This window comes from Corvus moneduloides, chromosome Z, assembly GCF_009650955.1.
Source record: "Corvus moneduloides isolate bCorMon1 chromosome Z, bCorMon1.pri, whole genome shotgun sequence".
Classification (NCBI taxonomy): Eukaryota; Metazoa; Chordata; class Aves; order Passeriformes; family Corvidae; genus Corvus; species Corvus moneduloides.
Window position 1 is genome coordinate 68,286,224 of NC_045511.1, and position 18,135 is coordinate 68,304,358.

At 58.0% G+C, this 18,135-nt stretch overlaps 3 protein-coding genes and 1 long non-coding RNA gene across 8 annotated transcripts in view; 1 reads left to right on the forward strand and 3 right to left on the reverse strand.

The window, feature by feature from the left end:
• LOC116437867 (T-cell activation Rho GTPase-activating protein-like) overlaps positions 1 to 18,135 on the forward strand; it is a 633,784-nt gene that overhangs the window by 112,860 nt on the left and 502,789 nt on the right. The window lies entirely within an intron of this gene.
• On the reverse strand, positions 879 to 5,249 carry LOC116438287. The gene is made up of 4 exons (XM_032097127.1): positions 4,229 to 5,249; positions 3,802 to 3,989; positions 2,038 to 2,158; positions 879 to 966 (listed from the first exon to the last, which is right to left on the reverse strand). The coding sequence occupies exons 1-4, from the start codon at positions 5,247 to 5,249 to the stop codon at positions 956 to 958; spliced, it is 1,341 nt and encodes a 446-aa protein (XP_031953018.1). The 3' UTR covers positions 879 to 955.
• LOC116437878 lies at positions 10,814 to 12,991 on the reverse strand. 3 transcript variants are annotated; one of them, XR_004237508.1, is made up of 3 exons: positions 12,565 to 12,991; positions 11,883 to 11,996; positions 10,814 to 11,504 (listed from the first exon to the last, which is right to left on the reverse strand). It is a non-coding gene; the product is annotated as an uncharacterized LOC116437878 (long non-coding RNA). The 3 variants fall into 3 exon arrangements; XR_004237510.1 differs by lacking the exon at positions 12,565 to 12,991 and adding an exon at positions 12,540 to 12,560; XR_004237509.1 differs by lacking the exon at positions 12,565 to 12,991 and adding an exon at positions 12,512 to 12,532.
• On the reverse strand, positions 13,004 to 17,402 carry LOC116437870 (serine/arginine repetitive matrix protein 1-like). 3 transcript variants are annotated; one of them, XM_032096184.1, is made up of 4 exons: positions 16,354 to 17,400; positions 15,927 to 16,114; positions 14,163 to 14,283; positions 13,004 to 13,091 (listed from the first exon to the last, which is right to left on the reverse strand). In XM_032096184.1, the coding sequence occupies exons 1-4, from the start codon at positions 17,372 to 17,374 to the stop codon at positions 13,081 to 13,083; spliced, it is 1,341 nt and encodes a 446-aa protein (XP_031952075.1). In that variant the 5' UTR covers positions 17,375 to 17,400; the 3' UTR covers positions 13,004 to 13,080. The 3 variants fall into 3 exon arrangements, 2 of the variants coding, with proteins under 2 accessions (XP_031952075.1, XP_031952073.1); XR_004237502.1 differs by having other exon boundaries at positions 13,035 to 13,091; positions 13,465 to 14,283; positions 16,354 to 17,402; XM_032096182.1 differs by having other exon boundaries at positions 13,031 to 14,283; positions 16,354 to 17,402.

Sequence of the window (18,135 nt, forward strand, 5' to 3'; positions counted from 1 at the left end):
AGTCCTCTCACCCCCCTCACTCCCTTCAGACCCATCGAGTCCCCTTAGACCTGCCACCCCCCTCAGCCTGTGCCTCTTCCCTTGCGGAACTTCTACCCCTCAGTCCCACCATTCATTCCCCACTTTTCCCAGTTCCCTCAGCCCCACTGTTCCCCTCAGCTCCCTCTAGAGCCCTCAGTTCCTGCCACTCTGCTCAGTCCTCCCAGTTCCCTCAGTCCTAACACCCCCCTTAGCCTGTGGGGACACTTCCCTGTCCCCTCAGTCCCCACCATCCCCAGCAGCTCCTCCACACCTCTCTGCTCCACCATTCCCTTCAGCTCTCCCAGTCTCTTCAATCCCCACCATTCCCCTCTGCTTCCCCACCATCCCCACAGCCCCACCAGCACCTCAAAGTCACCGTCCCTTCAGTGTCACCTCTCCCCAGCCCCCTCTGTCTCACCGTCCTCCAGCAGCTCCTCAGGGCACAGGGCCTGCGGCCACCGGCAGCTCCCATCGCTCCAGGGACACCGGGGCTGCAGCTGCTGCTCCGCCCGGCCCGGCCGCCAGCTCGGAGCCAGCACAGGAAGAGGGGACAGAGGGGGCACAGGGGCAAAAGCAAGAGGTGAGAGACGAAGCAGAGTAGAGAAAGAGCTTAAAAAGCAGCCTGTATTTATTCAAATATCTATCAATCTATCTAAAGCTCCATATACCTATAGCTATATAAATATAACTGTGCCCATTTATAACTATACATATATAAATGTAACTTCACATCTTTAAATGCAACTACATATATAAAAAATAACTTTATACATCTACAACTACAAATATATATTTAACTACTCAGATCTGTAACTACAACTATCTAGACATTTAAGTTCAACTACATAAATCAGGGGATTGCACCTGCCTAATGATCACAGGCTCTCCCTCTGTCTCTTCCTCCCATGCAGGACAGCCCTCTTGGAGAGGTCGATCAGATGGAATCTGGGAAGCAAAGGCAACACTGAGTCAATACCGGCCCTCATGCGCATTTCCCTTGGGCAGCAATTGTCCTTCTATCAGGGACTGTAAAAGATGGCCTGAAAGGGCCATCACTTGGGAATTCACTTGGAAATTTGAAGGTTGCTCTTTAAAGAACAGGGATCCTTTCAAGTTTTCAAAACCTCCAAAGGTTTGAAGTGTCCCAATAGAGTCTCAGCACCCACAGTGCAAATGGCACCCACGAGAGCCTGAAGCACAGACAGTCCCAGCTCCCACACAGAAGCCCAGCCTTGCTCTTTCTCTGTGCTGACAGAGACACCTCAGTCCTCACTGGAATGGCTGAAGCTGAAGGGTGCTGTGAGCTATGAACCATTACCTGGGACCTACAAACTGCCCTCTGCAGTGAGCAACAGCGGCTCCAACTCGACCATCAGCTCTGGCAGAAAGAGCTGGGAGGGAAAGAGCTCCCCACGAGGCCTGCAGGCTGCACCAGCTTGGCTAAGGAATGGATCCAAAGTGCTCCCTCTGTCCTCTTAGGTCCTGCTGATCTGGGCTCATTCAGGCTTTTCCTTTTGTGACTGGATTTGTGATTTTTCAATGGGTTGGCCTCTGATGTTCAGCTCCTTGCTTTTCTTGTGTCTCAGGACAGATACCAGCAGACTGGTACTACCTTCAGTCGGTGATTTGAGACCAAATGTTTGGACTTTTAGCCTGATGTTTTGCCCTTTTATTTCCCCTGTTCCTTCAAGAGTCCTTCGGCCCGGCCTCCACCCTGCAGCAAATTCATCCAAGGACTTCACAAAATTGGGACAGCCAGGTTGGTGACACAGCTCCCACAGGTTGGGTTTATTCACTGCTCTCTGGCCACAGCACAGCACTCGGTGTCAGTGCCTCTGGAGAAGCGTGGAGGGCAGGGCTCGGGGAGGCTGTGCCAGGGCAGGATTTGACCTAAAGGCACCAGGAAGCACCAGCCCTGCAGACAGAACTCAACTCTTCTCATCTCCCTTCCTGCCAGAGGCAGGCTCAGAGCAGCCACCTCAGAGCTCTCTAAAGCAGTGTGGGCTCTCTCCTTACCAGGCTCCTCGGGCTCTGGGGAACTGTTCCTGCAGCTCTCGGTGCCAGGCAAAGCTCCCTCTGCTGCAGCCCTGTTCCCAGCCTCCCCTCCTGAAGACTCGGCAGCAACATTAGCATTCCCCTTGAAGGAAAACCAGAAAGAAAGAAACCCAAAGATCACTCCGTATTTTCTTGGAATCCCATCAGGGATACAACAAATCTTCTTCTCCACTCCCAACAGGAGGGGAACGCTGCCCAAACCATTCATGTGACAATCGTTTGAAACTCAGGATTCGTGTGACCAAGGTGCAACTGAAGCTCTTACAAAATGACCTTGGAGGCAAACGGTGAACTCGGAAAACCAGGAGACACCAAGGGAGGGGACGTGCCCTCACACTCTGAGCCTGGCTTCTCCCACCAGCTGTAAGAAATCAGCCAGCAGAAAGCCTGGGGCCCTCCTGCTTCCCAACACGGCCATCGACAGGGGCAGAGCTCGCTGCCAGCACTGCCCAGGGCTGGGTGCTGCAAACCTGCACGCAAAGCACACATTTCTGCCTGGCTCTCTCACCACCCCCCACCCAGCCGCTCAGACCATCAACCACAAGGCGGTGCTTTTTGGAGCCCTCTGCTGCTGCCCCGTATGGATGATCCGGGCAAACGTTTATGGACCTAGGGTATTTCCAGCATCAAATTTTCCAGTGCCAAAAGTCTGTAAATCTGGAGGGTACCAAAGAAACCAACCCAAAAGACGTGAAAAGCCAGACAACCAAGTTGTGTTTCCTAATTCCACTGAGGAAGGAAATGCCCAAGATTAAGCACCTGCAAGTTACCTTTAGACAGAAGGATATTCTCACTATGACCACTTCCAGAATATTCATCTCCTCTGCAACAGCCTGTCCACCAGAATCCTAAAGATTCTAAAGATGGTTCAGAGCTTGCAATATTTCCTTTTATTAGGGAATAAAATGCCTTTAAAAACTGCTGTGTGGGGGTTTACAGAAGACATCACACTTGAGAACAACATATTGGTAAATCCAAAAAGCCCCACTCCCCACCTTGAGTCTGCCCTTCCTCAACCATAAACGTACTGCAGGCAGTGGGGCTGCACACGAATAGAAAGAGAGACATTCTCTGGCCAACATGTAGAACAGCCTGCAAAAAGGCCTGTGCCAACACAGACACTCCAGGCAAGTCTGGGAAGAGGCAAGAGTTAAGAGAAATGGGATTCCTGATCCCAAGACTGCATCTGTCAAACAGAAGGAGCAGAAAGCTGCAGCTCCAGCCCATCCCCAAGCACGGCTCTGGCAGCGCCTGCACGCTCGGCACGGCTCACACAGCAGCAGCAGCAGCAGCTGCAGCCCAGCCCTTGCTTTGCCTTGGCCTTCCCACCCAAAACAGGCAGAGCCCACGTCTGCTGCTCTAACAGAGGCACCTCTCGCATGCCCCTCCCTGCAGGGGACACTTTGCCTTCAGTGGCAATTCTCCCCACACTCTTCTCTTCTGTCCCACCAAACAAAGCCTCTTAGAACCTACAGAGCATCACCACAAATGCCCCTGCACCAGGGATTCTTCCCAGCAAAAGGAGCACCCAAACGTGGCCACCACAGGATCACACCTCTCATCCTCACTAAGGGGGGAGACTTTGTCATCCCTCTTCTTTTAGAAATCTTGCTTGACCAACAAGAATTCAATCACTAAATAATCATGAAATCAACTAAAGAAGCCTTTGCAGCAATGTTCAAAAGCTCTCAGCCCAGCCCCTTCATTCCCATCCAGTGGGGTTACCTGAGCAAAGGGAGACCTTTCAGCCACGGATCTCCTGATCTCCCGAATCATTGCCTCGACCTGAAGGCCCAGATCCGCTGAAGGCAATTCCTCTTGCCCAGGTGCATTCCGTGTCTTGCTGGAGGTCGTCGATGCTGCACAAGCAGCACTGCCAGGTGGAGCACTGGAGGCTGAACTGTCCGGTGTGGCTGCAGGAATCCAAACACATTGGTCAGGCTCCAGAATGTGGCTTTGGGACACAGAGCTCGATTGCTGCCTTGCAGCAAACATCACAGGAAGCACACAGGAAAACCAGACAGAGATTCTTCCGGCTTTCCAGATCCCCCTTCCTAGCAGGTTTGACAATTTCTGTCTGGGAATGACAGAGCGTTGTGGGGAAATACTTCAAACGGTCACTTTTCACGACCTTTTGGAACACTTTTCCTACCTGATGGCTTGCAGGCTGGGGACTGCTGCTCCGTTTGGAGCTGCTCGAAGCTGCACGGCGGGATCCTGAGCAGCTCCCGCCCGGCCGGAGGCGGCCGCTCCATGTGGGGCTGCTGGAAAGCCCAGGGCGGCAGCCCGGCCGGCGGCGGCTGCAGCCCGTACAGCTTCTGGAGGCGGCTCAGCCCCTCCCGCCTGACCGGCAGCAGCGGCTCCCCGTAGAGCCCGAGGAGCTCGCAGGGCGGGATCCTGGGCACCTCCCGCTCGGCAGGCAGCGGCCGCTCCCCGTACAGCTCCTGGAAGCGGCTGGGCCCGTCCCGCCGGGCCGGCTGCGGCCGGTCCCTGTGGAGGAGGTGGAAGCCACAGGGCGGGCGCCGGGCCAGGAGCGGCCGCTCTCTGGGGGGCTGCTGGAAGCGGCTCGGCCGCCGGCTGCGCAGCTCCCGCCCGTCCGGCAGCGTCCGCTCCCTGTGCAGGAGCAAGAAGCCGCTGGGCGGCCGCCCCGCCGGCAGCGGCGGCCGCTCCCGAGGCAGCGCCTGGAACCGCCCGCGCCCCTCCGGCCCCGCCGGCCGCGGCCGCTGCCGGGGGCGCTGCTGGGAGCCGCAGGGCGAGCGCCTGCGCCGCTCCGGCCCGGGCGCCAGGCGGTGCTTGCTGGCCCTGCTCCGGCGCCTGATGCGCAGCAGGAGGTGGGGGCGGTCGCGGCGAAACCAGGGGTTCCCATAGTGGACGATGGCCCCGGCACCGCCCGGCACAGCCGCGCCAGCCCGGCCCGGCACCTTGTAGAAGCCGTAGCGGTTCAGCTGGCGCACGATGCTGCGGAACTGCGTGGCTCTGAAGGTGCGCGGGGCCGGCCCCTGGACGCCGGCCGAGCTGAGCAGCTCCTGCTCAAAGCGTGCGCGGTCGATGAGCAGCCCCCGGCCCTGGCTGTCCCAGCGCACGGAGCGGACGCGGGGGCTGTTCGCCAGGCGCCACAGCTTGGCGGGGAAGGTGCGGGCGTCGAGCCCGGCGGGCAGCGGCAGCTCGGCCATCGCGCCTGTCGCCCACTGGCGCCGCAACGGCCGCAGCGCAACGGCCGCAGCTGCAGCGGCGGCGCGCGGCCTGAGGGGGGCGCTGCGCTGGGCCCCGCGCGGGAACGAGCGGCACAAAGCCGGGGCTGCGGGCACAGCGCGGGCGGGGCGGCTCCCGTGGCGCTGCCCGGGCACGGCACGGACCGGCACGGACCGACAGGGCACGGCACGGCACGGCACGGACCGGCACGGACCGACACGGCACGGACCGGCACGGCACGGACCGGCACGGCACGGACCGACACGGCACGGCACGGCACGGACCGACACGGCACGGCACGGACCGGCACGGCACGGCACGGACCGACACGGCACGGACCGGCACGGACCGACAGGGCACGGCACGGCACGGACCGGCACGGCACGGACCGGCACGGACCGACACGGCACGGACCGGCACGGACCGACAGGGCACGGCACGGCACGGCACGGACCGGCACGGACCGACACGGCACGGACCGGCACGGCACGGACCGACACGGCACGGACCGGCACGGACCGACACGGCACGGCACGGCACGGCACGGCACGGCACGGACCGGCACGGCACGGCACGGCACGGACCGGCACGGCACGGCACGGACCGACACGGCACGGACCGGCACGGACCGACAGGGCACGGCACGGCACGGCACGGACCGGCACGGACCGGCACGGACCGACACGGCACGGACCGGCACGGCACGGACCGACACGGCACGGACCGGCACGGACCGACAGGGCACGGCACGGCACGGCACGGACCGGCACGGACCGACAGGGCACGGACCGGCACGGCACGGACCGGCACGGCACGGACCGACACGGCACGGCACGGCACGGACCGACACGGCACGGCACGGACCGGCACGGCACGGCACGGACCGACACGGCACGGACCGGCACGGACCGACAGGGCACGGCACGGCACGGCACGGACCGGCACGGACCGACACGGCACGGACCGACACGGCACGGACCGACACGGCACGGACCGACACGGCACCGCAACGGCACGGACCGGCACGGCACGGACCGGCACGGACCGGCACGGACCGACACGGCACGGACCGACACGGCACGGCACGGCACGGCACGGACCGGCACGGCACGGCACGACACGGACCGGCACGGCACGGCACGGCACGGCACGGCACGGCACGGCACGGACCGACACGGCACGGACCGACACGGCACGGCACGGACCGACACGGCACGGCACGGCACGGACCGGCACGGCACGGACCAACATGGCACGGCACGGACCGGACCAACACGGCACGGCACGGCATGGCACGGACCGACACGGCACGGACCGGCACGGCACGGCACGGACCGGCACGGACCGACACGGCACGGCACGGACCGACACGGCATGGCACAGACCAACACGGCACGGACCAACACGGCATGGCACGGGAAGCCCCTGGCGAGGGCTCTGGGAGCAGCGGCGGGCATGCCGTGCCTGGGCCAGCATCGGTGCCAGAGGGAAAGGACATGTCTCTGTGTTGGCTGGGGAAAGGATGAAAAGGGGAGGTTAGAATACATTCTTTTTGCCTCCTTTTCAGCAGACCAGCTGTTTTGTTCTCGCCATCTCTGCCTGTTGTTGGCAGATTTGGCACATTTCTTGTGATTTGGGGTCAGCAGCAGCAGCAGGAAGGGGCAGCAATTTTGTCAGCATTGTCATCAAAGCTGAAGTGCTGTGCCATGGATGGATGGTGCTTTCCCCAAGGGATTAATGGCCTGCAGCTGTAGCGAACTCATGCCGGTGTCTTCCCAAAGGGCATTGCATTTTCTTTCCTCAGGAATCACTTTTTCTGTTCCTTTTTTTTCCCCTGTCTGGGGAGAGTTCCAATGCAAACCCCTTCTGCAGCCAGCTCTTGTCAATGCAGACACAAAGGAGATCTTGCAATGGACAGAGCCTCCCTAGAGCTGGTGTGGAGAGGTGAAGGGGGAAGCTTTGTCCTTTAGTCTTGAAGTCTTGTTGGGGAGCTGCTTGTGCTCTGGGGGACGGACACAAATGATGTGTATCCAAGGCTTGCAGGTTCATTCATGAGCTTCCTGACACACCACAGAGACTGCGTGTTGGGGCAGAACTTTTTGTCTGGGAACTTTTTGAAATGTTGCTTCAATTCTTCTTCTGTTTTTTTCTTTCTGCAGAACTATTGCCATAATCTTTTGCTTCCAGAGAATCTTTTCCTTCTTTTTGGGGCACTTGCCTCTGCTGGGCTCCCAAATCAGGCCATTTCCCTGGGTTGGGTTCCTTCCCAAACTGAGGAGTAGCCCATGGCCTCCGTCCTCCAAGTGGAACTTAAGGAAGCACAGGGTTTGCTGTTGTGGGAGAGGAGCTCCTCTTTCCTGCCTGCTTTCCCTTTGGGACAGGCTGGGGTGCGTTCAGTTGATAAAGGGAGGTTTAAACTCTGAAGGAGCTGCGTTTCAGACCGCTCCATCCTCGAGCTCTGCTGCGGGTGTCCTTGGACAAAGGCCTCTTGGTGCGTGAGCTCCCAGGGGGCAGGTTAAGGAAGGAGGTTGGTATTTCAGGACTGGCGCTGCTGAAAGCAGTTGGTTTGCGGAGGAGCCCGGAGCTGGGAGTGGATCCTTTTCTCACCTGCGGGCAGAAAAGGAAGTTGAAAAGTGGAAATTTTTGTTGGGGTCCCTCCCCTGCCATGGAGCCCTGGGAGAGGGGCGCTGAGGGCACAGACACGGGGCTTCCCTGTCCCTGCTCAGCCTCGTTCCCATTGGTTGGTTTGTGTTCCCTGCGCGGGCAGAAGGACCCTTGGTCCCGTGACTGGAACAGTTCCTGGGCAGAGCTCCGGCCATGCGGCTGGAGAAATAAACATCTCTGAAACAGCTATCAAGAATCTGTCTGTCCATATATATTTCCTTTCCACGGGACTCCTGGTTTGATATATGCGTGTTGCAGTATCCCCACTGCAACAAATTTTGTTTGAGGTGGTGGCGATCAGGAGTGTTCTCTAAGAGATGGGCTTGCAGAGAGGCAGGGGGGGAGGTTTCAGGCAGGAGCAGCAGCCCTGGTAACAGCAGCAGCTCCAGGAAACCCAAGGAGGGAGGTGTGAGAAGGATTGTCTCTTTTTGTGCAGATCAGCGCTTTTCTCCTCCTTCAAATTTAGCACTCTCAAGTCTTGTGCTAAACTGGATGGGCAATTGTTTTGCCGGTGGGCAGGGTCAGAGACAAAACCACAGGCAATAACTGAAGCAACAGTGTAATCTCCTATCATCCAAAACTGAAAAAAAATCAGAAAAGGATAACCCTAATCCTTTTCCCTTCATCCAGATCCACACATCGGCTGGGGGAAGCTGTCCCAGCAAAGCCCTGCAGAGCCACGACCGGCAACGGGCACATCCTGCGGTGCCTCCACCTTTGCCGGCCACGAGGCTTCCGAGGGCGCTGTGAGAGTAGCCCGGCTTGGACAGTGCTGCAGGAGCATCTGACAGAACTTCTAGTGCAGGGACACCTGATTTCATTCTCCTCTTGGTTTTCTCCCCAAGCCCAGCCAGGGCTCAAGGAGGAACCGAGGCCAGATGTGGCCTTGTCCGGTTTCTTGATGCCGAAAGGTAAAGACACATTCCACCAATGAAGGGATGCACAGATCCCATTGATGGTAATGCCTGCTAAGGAGCAGACCCATAGAACATTTGGTCAGAAGGGCCATCTAGAGGCAACTTTGGCTCAGGGCCTGTTGTTGAGGCCTCAGTCCTTCAGTGTTTTGTGGTGCAAACGAATGCCCTGGAGGGCTGGAAAGGACCAAGTCCCTCTTTAGCACGTTGCAGACAGGGAACGGGATTAGCCCTGCCAGGCCGGGCCGGGGCCAAGAGCAGAAGGCCGGCACGCTGCCTTTGCCCACAGGCAGCCGTGCAGAGCAAGGAGGCCGCTCCTGCCCGGGGGCTGAGGTGCCCGAAGCTGCCTCCCTGCTGCGCAGCTCTGCGGGGCCCGTGCTGCGCAGCGTCCTGGGCAGCCAGGGCAGCCCGGCTGCCTTGGAGCGCGAGGAGCGTCCCAGAGAAGCTGCGGCCCTTTGCTTTGGAACTATTTCTCCCAGTCCTGTCATTCATCCAGAGTGTCTGACGTGTTTTCCTTTCTTCTCACAAATCCTAGACAGCTTTTTGAGAGAAGTGACTGATGTAGCTTCTGCTGCTGCTGGTGCTTTAGTCTGCAGGTCAGGGCAGGTGATTTTAACCAAGGATGGAGTCCAAAGGTAACGTTCCAGTTTCTCCAAGTCAATAAAACCATTTACAAGGGGGGTACTGATGCTGAGCAGCTTTCTTAGTTTTTGGAAAGTTGCAATCTTAAAAAACCCACCAGGTTTTGCTACTTGAGGATACCAGCAGGAAAGAAAGCACGTGTGATAATGTAAGTGATTTGAGAGCTCTGTGTTGTGCCTTGCCACGTCAGCGTTCGTGACAAGCTGGACACCCCACTCGTAGGTCTGTCGAGTTGAATTCCCCCTAATTGTGTGCAAACAGCAGCCCAGAGATGCCGAGAAGAGCAAGGACGGTGGGTGGGTGTGCACGGACACAGCCGTGGGCTGATTGCTGTGTGGGCAGAAGGCTTTGGACAGCAGTACATCTTCACTCTCCCAAGTTGGAAGAGTATTTCAAACCTACATGAAGTGACAATTCTTCTCATCTATGTAATTTATCCTGTATAGAACAATAATATAGGATATATTTAAATAGATCTAGTATAATAAATAGAGTATATCAAAGATATACTTGATCTTTTCTTAAGCCATTGCCTGTGGGGCTTATAGACCATCTCCTAGCAGTACAATATTTTTGCCTTCTGGTCCTACTTATTATGGCATCAACTCCCCTGGGAGTTCCTTCAGGGAACTTCACTCAAAGGGCTTCCATCACTTCAGCACTTGTGAGAACTTGTTGCTTCCCAGTTCTCCTGCATCCTTCTGGATTTTGGAGCATGTCAGCACTTGGGTCAATGGCCCTTCCCTCATCCCTGCCCTGCAGCAGTTACAGTCACTGTGCCCTCGCCCTTGCTCCAGACCCTTTGCCAAAGTGCTGCCAAAGGCAGCGCAGCTGGCTCGGGATCCCTGGTTGCTGCTGCTCTCCAGGATGAGCTTCAGAGGGGCACCGGGAGCGCTCCCTAAAGAGCTCCCGGTGGGACGGGGGTGGATTTCTCCTCCCCGGGTGGCTCCTGGCTGCAGTTCTACGCTCAGGGGAGTCCCGTTTTCTCAGCAGGCCTCTGCAGCGAGCCTGTAGCCAACGTGTGGCTCTGCTGCCATCCCAAATGTGCCGTTCCCTTGCCCAGCCTGGCTGCAGCTGGGGGGGATCTGCTGGGCACAGCTGGAGACTTTATGGCCAAAATCCTCCAGCATCATCCCATTTACATCTGCCCAGTCCTTTGGAGAGCACAATCTACCCTTCTTTCAGTTGAAACACTGAATTTATTGCAGATTGTTACACTTGCACTGCTAATGTACAAATACACAAAAAGCAACTTCAGTTTAAAAATGACATTTATTTTAAATTGATACAGCTGTGCTGCCAATATATCAACATACAAGTATCAGTTGAAGTTTAGAAAACTAATTTATTGTTACAGTCATGCTATGTAAATATATACAGAGATCAACTTCAATGAAAAACGTTAATTTCTTGCAACCCTCTACAACCACTCACTATACACAAATATGAGGTTTAACAATGTAATTTATTACATATTGCTATAACTGTACAGCCCATATACGAATACAGAACTATTGATATCCCTCCCTAAAGAATCCCAGATCCAGAATAAATAAAATTATAGAACTATACAACTCCATATATATATATAAATATGAGTAAATACAGATATAACCATAACAATATACAGATTTAATTATGTATTACATATATCATGACATCTAACATGAAAAATACATTCCATACATAACAAACCTATCGATAAACATAGAACTATCAATGGACCAATAAAAAATCCATACAGGCCCAGCAACAGAACTATACAGCTGCACAACTGAACAAGTATGAAAATATGACTACAGATGTAATATAACAACATACATACATATACACCTATACAAATATCAGTTTACATATGTAAATATCCATATACTTCTAGCTCTCCCAGTCCAACTGTAAACATCTAGAACTAGAACTAGATCGGGAGGGATTGCAGGCGCCGATGTTCCCAGGCTCTCTCTCCCTCTTCCTCCCGCGCAGCGCAGCTCTCCTGGACGGGGACAGCAGATGGGACACCTGGCAAGCAAAGGGAACACTGAGTCAGGATCGGGACGTTTCCCTTGGCGGCACCTGCACTTCCATCAGGGAAGAGAAATCTCAGAGCCTCCCCAGGAGGCTTAGAAAGAAAAAGCAGGCCCAGCGGGCCAGGCTGTGGCGAGCGCAGCCCCGGCGGGACCGTCCCGCAGCCCCCGGCAGCGCGGCACAGCCGGCACCGCTGCCGGGCCCTGCCGGCACAGCTGCCTTGCCCAAGGACAGCCCCTGTGCCGCCCGGGGCAGCCGCGCTGAGCGGCCCCAGCACGGGCAGGGCCCGCTCCTGCCCAGCCGGCCAGTGCCCGCGGCCAAAGCCCACGCCAGCCTCACGCCCACCCTGCCTCAGCGGCCCTGGGGCCTCACCCAGGGTCTCGGGCGGCAGCAGCAGGTCCATATTCGCTGCTCTTGCTGGCGGCCTTCAGCTTCTCCCTGCTGGCTCCCGTCACTCTCCGGCTCTTCTCAAGGACTTCAGGGCAGCTGTGGCAAAAGCGGAGGCTCTGGAATTGGTTCCAAGGGCTGGCAGAGCCGCAGGCCCGGACCCCACTGTGCTCCCTGCTGGCTCCCTCCATCCCCTCAGCAAACCCCCAGTCCTGCCAGTTCTTCAAAGTTTTCTCACCCCCCCTCACTCCCTTCAGATCCATCGAGTCCCCTTAGACCTGCCACCCCCCTCAGCCTGTGCCTCTTCCCTCGCGGGACTTCTACCCCTCAGTCCAACCATTCATTCCCCAATTTTCCCGGTTCCCTCAGCCCCACTGTTCCCCTCAGCTCCCTCTAGAGCCCTCGGTTCCTGCCACCCTGCTCAGTCCTCCCAGTTCCCTCAGTCCTAACACCCCCCTTAGCCTGTGGGGACACTTCCCTGTCCCCTCAGTCCCCACCATCCCCAGCAGCTCCTCCACACCTCTCTGCTCCACCATTCCCTTCAGCTCTCCCAGTCTCTTCAATCCCCACCATTCCCCTCTGCTTCCCCACCATCCCCACAGCCCCACCAGCACCTCAAAGTCACCGTCCCTTCAGTGTCACCTCTCCCCAGCCCCCTCTGTCTCACCGTCCTCCAGCAGCTCCTCAGGGCACAGGGCCTGCGGCCACCGGCAGCTCCCATCGCTCCAGGGACACCGGGGCTGCAGCTGCTGCTCCGCCCGGCCCGGCCGCCAGCTCGGAGCCAGCACAGGAAGAGGGGACAGAGGGGGCACAGGGGCAAAAGCAAGAGGTGAGAGACGAAGCAGAGTAGAGAAAGAGCTTAAAAAGCAGCCTGTATTTATTCAAATATCTATCAATCTATCTAAAGCTCCATATACCTATAGCTATATAAATATAACTGTGCCCATTTATAACTATACATATATAAATGTAACTTCACATCTTTAAATGCAACTACATATATAAAAAATAACTTTATACATCTACAACTACAAATATATATTTAACTACTCAGATCTGTAACTACAACTATCTAGACATTTAAGTTCAACTACATAAATCAGGGGATTGCACCTGCCTAATGATCACAGGCTCTCTCTCTGTCTCTTCCTCCCATGCAGGACAGCCCTCTTGGAGAGGTCGATCAGATGGAATCTGGGAAGCAAAGGCAACACTGAGTCAATACCGGCCCTCATGCGCATTTCCCTTGGGCAGCAATTGTCCTTCTATCAGGGACTGTAAAAGATGGCCTGAAAGGGCCATCACTTGGGAATTCACTTGGAAATTTGAAGGTTGCTCTTTAAAGAACAGGGATCCTTTCAAGTTTTCAAAACCTCCAAAGGTTTGAAGTGTCCCAATAGAGTCTCAGCACCCACAGTGCAAATGGCACCCACGAGAGCCTGAAGCACAGACAGTCCCAGCTCCCACACAGAAGCCCAGCCTTGCTCTTTCTCTGTGCTGACAGAGACACCTCAGTCCTCACTGGAATGGCTGAAGCTGAAGGGTGCTGTGAGCTATGAACCATTACCTGGGACCTACAAACTGCCCTCTGCAGTGAGCAACAGCGGCTCCAACTCGACCATCAGCTCTGGCAGAAAGAGCTGGGAGGGAAAGAGCTCCCCACGAGGCCTGCAGGCTGCACCAGCTTGGCTAAGGAATGGATCCAAAGTGCTCCCTCTGTCCTCTTAGGTCCTGCTGATCTGGGCTCATTCAGGCTTTTCCTTTTGTGACTGGATTTGTGATTTTTCAATGGGTTGGCCTCTGATGTTCAGCTCCTTGCTTTTCTTGTGTCTCAGGACAGATACCAGCAGACTGGTACTACCTTCAGTCGGTGATTTGAGACCAAATGTTTGGACTTTTAGCCTGATGTTTTGCCCTTTTATTTCCCCTGTTCCTTCAAGAGTCCTTCGGCCCGGCCTCCACCCTGCAGCAAATTCATCCAAGGACTTCACAAAATTGGGACAGCCAGGTTGGTGACACAGCTCCCACAGGTTGGGTTTATTCACTGCTCTCTGGCCACAGCACAGCACTCGGTGTCAGTGCCTCTGGAGAAGCGTGGAGGGCAGGGCTCGGGGAGGCTGTGCCAGGGCAGGATTTGACCTAAAGGCACCAGGAAGCACCAGCCCTGCAGACAGAACTCAACTCTTCTCATCTCCCTTCCTGCCAGAGGCAGGCTCAGAGCAGCCGCCTCAGAGCTCTCTAAAGCAGTGTGGGCTCTCTCCTTACCAGGCTCCTCAGGCTCTGGGGAACTGTTCCTGCAGCTCTCGGTGCCAGGCAAAGCTCCCTCTGCTGCAGCCCTGTTCCCAGCCTCCCCTCCTGAAGACTCGGCAGCAACATTAGCATTCCCCTTGAAGGAAAACCAGAAAGAAAGAAACCCAAAGATCACTCCGTATTTTCTTGGAATCCCATCAGGGATACAACAAATCTTCTTCTCCACTCCCAACAGGAGGGGAACGCTGCCCAAACCATTCATGTGACAATCGTTTGAAACTCAGGATTCGTGTGACCAAGGTGCAACTGAAGCTCTTACAAAATGACCTTGGAGGCAAACGGTGAACTCGGAAAACCAGGAGACACCAAGGGAGGGGACGTGCCCTCACACTCTGAGCCTGGCTTCTCCCACCAGCTGTAAGAAATCAGCCAGCAGAAAGCCTGGGGCCCTCCTGCTTCCCAACACGGCCATCGACAGGGGCAGAGCTCGCTGCCAGCACTGCCCAGGGCTGGGTGCTGCAAACCTGCACGCAAAGCACACATTTCTGCCTGGCTCTCTCACCACCCCCCACCCAGCCGCTCAGACCATCAACCACAAGGCGGTGCTTTTTGGAGCCCTCTGCTGCTGCCCCGTATGGATGATCCGGGCAAACGTTTATGGACCTAGGGTATTTCCAGCATCAAATTTTCCAGTGCCAAAAGTCTGTAAATCTGGAGGGTACCAAAGAAACCAACCCAAAAGACGTGAAAAGCCAGACAACCAAGTTGTGTTTCCTAATTCCACTGAGGAAGGAAATGCCCAAGATTAAGCACCTGCAAGTTACCTTTAGACAGAAGGATATTCTCACTATGACCACTTCCAGAATATTCATCTCCTCTGCAACAGCCTGTCCACCAGAATCCTAAAGATTCTAAAGATGGTTCAGAGCTTGCAATATTTCCTTTTATTAGGGAATAAAATGCCTTTAAAAACTGCTGTGTGGGGGTTTACAGAAGACATCACACTTGAGAACAACATATTGGTAAATCCAAAAAGCCCCACTCCCCACCTTGAGTCTGCCCTTCCTCAACCATAAACGTACTGCAGGCAGTGGGGCTGCACACGAATAGAAAGAGAGACATTCTCTGGCCAACATGTAGAACAGCCTGCAAAAAGGCCTGTGCCAACACAGACACTCCAGGCAAGTCTGGGAAGAGGCAAGAGTTAAGAGAAATGGGATTCCTGATCCCAAGACTGCATCTGTCAAACAGAAGGAGCAGAAAGCTGCAGCTCCAGCCCATCCCCAAGCACGGCTCTGGCAGCGCCTGCACGCTCGGCACGGCTCACACAGCAGCAGCAGCAGCAGCTGCAGCCCAGCCCTTGCTTTGCCTTGGCCTTCCCACCCAAAACAGGCAGAGCCCACGTCTGCTGCTCTAACAGAGGCACCTCTCGCATGCCCCTCCCTGCAGGGGACACTTTGCCTTCAGTGGCAATTCTCCCCACACTCTTCTCTTCTGTCCCACCAAACAAAGCCTCTTAGAACCTACAGAGCATCACCACAAATGCCCCTGCACCAGGGATTCTTCCCAGCAAAAGGAGCACCCAAACGTGGCCACCACAGGATCACACCTCTCATCCTCACTAAGGGGGGAGACTTTGTCATCCCTCTTCTTTTAGAAATCTTGCTTGACCAACAAGAATTCAATCACTAAATAATCATGAAATCAACTAAAGAAGCCTTTGCAGCAATGTTCAAAAGCTCTCAGCCCAGCCCCTTCATTCCCATCCAGTGGGGTTACCTGAGCAAAGGGAGACCTTTCAGCCACGGATCTCCTGATCTCCCGAATCATTGCCTCGACCTGAAGGCCCAGATCCGCTGAAGGCAATTCCTCTTGCCCAGGTGCATTCCGTGTCTTGCTGGAGGTCGTCGATGCTGCACAAGCAGCACTGCCAGGTGGAGCACTGGAGGCTGAACTGTCCGGTGTGGCTGCAGGAATCCAAACACATTGGTCAGGCTCCAGAATGTGGCTTTGGGACACAGAGCTCGATTGCTGCCTTGCAGCAAACATCACAGGAAGCACACAGGAAAACCAGACAGAGATTCTTCCGGCTTTCCAGATCCCCCTTCCTAGCAGGTTTGACAATTTCTGTCTGGGAATGACAGAGCGTTGTGGGGAAATACTTCAAACGGTCACTTTTCACGACCTTTTGGAACACTTTTCCTACCTGATGGCTTGCAGGCTGGGGACTGCTGCTCCGTTTGGAGCTGCTCGAAGCTGCACGGCGGGATCCTGAGCAGCTCCCGCCCGGCCGGAGGCGGCCGCTCCATGTGGGGCTGCTGGAAAGCCCAGGGCGGCAGCCCGGCCGGCGGCGGCTGCAGCCCGTACAGCTTCTGGAGGCGGCTCAGCCCCTCCCGCCTGACCGGCAGCAGCGGCTCCCCGTAGAGCCCGAGGAGCTCGCAGGGCGGGATCCTGGGCACCTCCCGCTCGGCAGGCAGCGGCCGCTCCCCGTACAGCTCCTGGAAGCGGCTGGGCCCGTCCCGCCGGGCCGGCTGCGGCCGGTCCCTGTGGAGGAGGTGGAAGCCACAGGGCGGGCGCCGGGCCAGGAGCGGCCGCTCTCTGGGGGGCTGCTGGAAGCGGCTCGGCCGCCGGCTGCGCAGCTCCCGCCCGTCCGGCAGCGTCCGCTCCCTGTGCAGGAGCAAGAAGCCGCTGGGCGGCCGCCCCGCCGGCAGCGGCGGCCGCTCCCGAGGCAGCGCCTGGAACCGCCCGCGCCCCTCCGGCCCCGCCGGCCGCGGCCGCTGCCGGGGGCGCTGCTGGGAGCCGCAGGGCGAGCGCCTGCGCCGCTCCGGCCCGGGCGCCAGGCGGTGCTTGCTGGCCCTGCTCCGGCGCCTGATGCGCAGCAGGAGGTGGGGGCGGTCGCGGCGAAACCAGGGGTTCCCATAGTGGACGATGGCCCCGGCACCGCCCGGCACAGCCGCGCCAGCCCGGCCCGGCACCTTGTAGAAGCCGTAGCGGTTCAGCTGGCGCACGATGCTGCGGAACTGCGTGGCTCTGAAGGTGCGCGGGGCCGGCCCCTGGACGCCGGCCGAGCTGAGCAGCTCCTGCTCAAAGCGTGCGCGGTCGATGAGCAGCCCCCGGCCCTGGCTGTCCCAGCGCACGGAGCGGACGCGGGGGCTGTTCGCCAGGCGCCACAGCTTGGCGGGGAAGGTGCGGGCGTCGAGCCCGGCGGGCAGCGGCAGCTCGGCCATCGCGCCTGTCGCCCACTGGCGCCGCAACGGCCGCAGCGCAACGGCCGCAGCTGCAGCGGCGGCGCGCGGCCTGAGGGGGGCGCTGCGCTGGGCCCCGCGCGGGAACGAGCGGCACAAAGCCGGGGCTGCGGGCACAGCGCGGGCGGGGCGGCTCCCGTGGCGCTGCCCGGGCACGGCACGGACCGGCACGGACCGACAGGGCACGGCACGGCACGGCACGGACCGGCACGGACCGACACGGCACGGACCGGCACGGCACGGACCGGCACGGCACGGACCGACACGGCACGGCACGGCACGGACCGACACGGCACGGCACGGACCGGCACGGCACGGCACGGACCGACACGGCACGGACCGGCACGGACCGACAGGGCACGGCACGGCACGGACCGGCACGGCACGGACCGGCACGGACCGACACGGCACGGACCGGCACGGACCGACAGGGCACGGCACGGCACGGCACGGACCGGCACGGACCGACACGGCACGGACCGGCACGGCACGGACCGACACGGCACGGACCGGCACGGACCGACACGGCACGGCACGGCACGGCACGGCACGGCACGGACCGGCACGGCACGGCACGACACGGACCGGCACGGCACGGCACGGACCGACACGGCACGGACCGGCACGGACCGACAGGGCACGGCACGGCACGGCACGGACCGGCACGGACCGGCACGGACCGACACGGCACGGACCGGCACGGCACGGACCGACACGGCACGGACCGGCACGGACCGACAGGG

Excerpts from the sequence above, each read along its gene's own strand:
- LOC116438287 (XM_032097127.1), bottom strand. The coding sequence starts at position 5,249 with ATGGCCGAGCTGCCGCTGCCCGCCGGGCTCGACGCCCGCACCTTCCCC. Across the intron at positions 3,990-4,228 it reads CCCAGCCTGCAAGCCATCAG|CCACACCGGACAGTTCAGCC; the intron begins GTAGGAAAAGTG and ends GGATTCCTGCAG. Across the intron at positions 2,159-3,801 it reads AAAGGTCTCCCTTTGCTCAG|GGGAATGCTAATGTTGCTGC; the intron begins GTAACCCCACTG and ends TTTTCCTTCAAG.
- LOC116437870 (XM_032096182.1), bottom strand. The coding sequence starts at position 17,374 with ATGGCCGAGCTGCCGCTGCCCGCCGGGCTCGACGCCCGCACCTTCCCC. Across the intron at positions 16,115-16,353 it reads CCCAGCCTGCAAGCCATCAG|CCACACCGGACAGTTCAGCC; the intron begins GTAGGAAAAGTG and ends GGATTCCTGCAG. Across the intron at positions 14,284-15,926 it reads AAAGGTCTCCCTTTGCTCAG|GGGAATGCTAATGTTGCTGC; the intron begins GTAACCCCACTG and ends TTTTCCTTCAAG.